At 64.3% G+C, this 1,861-nt stretch overlaps 1 protein-coding gene across 1 annotated transcript in view; it reads right to left on the bottom strand.

The window, feature by feature from the left end:
- The window catches only part of MNEG_13191 (hypothetical protein), a gene marked incomplete at both ends in the record, with an annotated part of 3,651 nt that extends 1,893 nt beyond the window's left edge, over window positions 1–1,758 (bottom strand). Inside the window, 5 exons of the mRNA XM_014038336.1 lie at window positions 209–266; window positions 607–748; window positions 985–1,081; window positions 1,279–1,495; window positions 1,670–1,758. Of these exons, the coding sequence (XP_013893790.1) occupies window positions 209–266; window positions 607–748; window positions 985–1,081; window positions 1,279–1,495; window positions 1,670–1,758 (603 nt within the window). The remainder of the gene's footprint in view (window positions 1–208; window positions 267–606; window positions 749–984; window positions 1,082–1,278; window positions 1,496–1,669) is intronic.
- Window positions 1,759–1,861: the final 103 nt, after the last annotated feature.

The raw sequence follows: 1,861 nt of genomic DNA, 5'->3' as shown, positions 1-1,861 counted from the left end.
GGGACATGGGTCGAGGCGGGCAGGCGAAACAGGGGCTGCCGGTGCGCGGCGCAGGCGGAGGGCCGTGGGCGGCGCGCAGCAGGATAGGTGATTGCCGCCGATTGATCAACACGCACGTGATGCGGGCGCTACCACAAACACACCGACATACAAGCACAATTGCGCATGCACGACCGCACGCATGCACACCCCCAACGCGTTCCCTCACCTGCAGGTGTGTGAGCAGGCCCAGCCAGTACACATTGTCCTTCAGGTCAGACTCGTGCCTGATGATGGGTGACGACGGGGTGACAGTGGGGTGACAAAGGGGAGTGTATGAAGTGACAATTGTGGAAGAACGAGGTGACAGCAGGGTGATGAACGGGTGACGGTGGGCTGACAAGGGGGAGTCGACAATCGTGGCGAGGTGAAGGGGGAAGGGCTGTGCGCGGATTGAGAGAGGGTCTCAAAAACGTTGTTGAACGTCACATACAAACTGGGCACCTGCAGCACCTAGCTTGTCGCACCAAGTCCAAATGCGATGTGAAGAGCACAGACACAACGCACGCGCACGTACGATCGCCCAACACTCGACACACACACACACACAAACAGGCAGCCGCGCACCGCGTGATGAGCGTGCGCTTGGCGCGCATGAGCTCCCGCGCGGTGACGGGCGAGGCCCGCAGCTCCCGCAGCACGGCCAGGCTGGCGGCCAGGGCGTCGTGTATCTTGTCCGGGTATGACGTCACGTTGACGCTGAACCAGCCTGGGTGGGTTTTGGGGGGGAGAGGGGTGGTCATGGGGGGAGCGGAGGGATAGGATGAGGGTGAGGGGATGTGCATATGTGTGTGTGTGGGGGGTGTGGGGGGGGGGGAGGGTGTGCACTGAGCTGATGCAGAGAGAGATCACGCTGCAGGTCGCCATGAGCCGTCGTGCGTTGCGCCCGCAAGGGCGCGCGGTCAAACGCGGTCAAACGCGGTCAACCGCGGTCAGGCCGTCCACCTGTGCGCACGCGGTCAAACATCATGACCTCGAAGGACACATCGTAGGTGAGGCCCAGGGAGTCGCGCACAGTGGTGAACAGCCGGCTGTTAATGACCTGGGAAGGGGGGTGTTGAGGGGCAGGGTTCAGGGGTCAGGCTGCGGGGCCTTCAAGGGCACAGCGAGGGGTCCGGGTCCCGACCGATCAACAAAGCAATCGATCAAACACCCCTTGTAAGAACTTGCGAGCCAGCAAGCTCGCCCCAAGTCAAGGAAGAGTTTACAGGGGGCAGCAACAAGAGCCAGGGGCCGCACCTCTTTGAGGAGCTCGAGGCTGATGGAGGCGTACAGCGGGTGCCGCCGCCGCCGCTCCCGCGCCGCCGCCACGTCCGCCGCCGCCGCGCGCGGCGGCAGCGCCGGCGGCGGCACGATGGGGCCGGCGAGCGGCGGGAGGGGGTCGCGGCTGCCGAGGGGGCCCCAGCGGCAGGGGGCCTGGCCGGCGATGTAGGCGCAGGCCCGCTCATCAGAGTCCCTGGGGTGGAGAGAATCGAAAGGATCAGATGCAATAGTTAGCAATTGGGGTTTTGCTTGACTGCTAAATTAGTTTGGTGGACGTTTGCTTTGAAGCCGGGGGGGCCGGATGGAAGGCAGCGGGGAAGGGTTTGAGAGTGTGCTTTTGGTAAGGTCAGAAGGGCGGGAGCTGGACACGTCCGTCGGAGCCTGGGGGAAGCGCCCCGACAGGGGGCAGGGCGGGGCGGCCGCCGCGTTGGGGCGTCTTGCGCAAGCGGAGCGCATGGAAAATGCATGACTTGAGGTGGCGGCGGGGCGCCGCAGAACAAAGCACTTGCAGGACACCCTGTACTCGAAACGAACGCCTTTGACGGGTGCTGGTCTACAC

The sequence above is a fragment of the Monoraphidium neglectum genome (assembly GCF_000611645.1).
Source record: "Monoraphidium neglectum strain SAG 48.87 unplaced genomic scaffold scaffold03679, whole genome shotgun sequence".
Taxonomy (NCBI): Eukaryota; Viridiplantae; Chlorophyta; class Chlorophyceae; order Sphaeropleales; family Selenastraceae; genus Monoraphidium; species Monoraphidium neglectum.
Note: the sequence above shows the minus strand (reverse complement) of the source record. Positions and strands in the feature narration are given on the sequence as shown.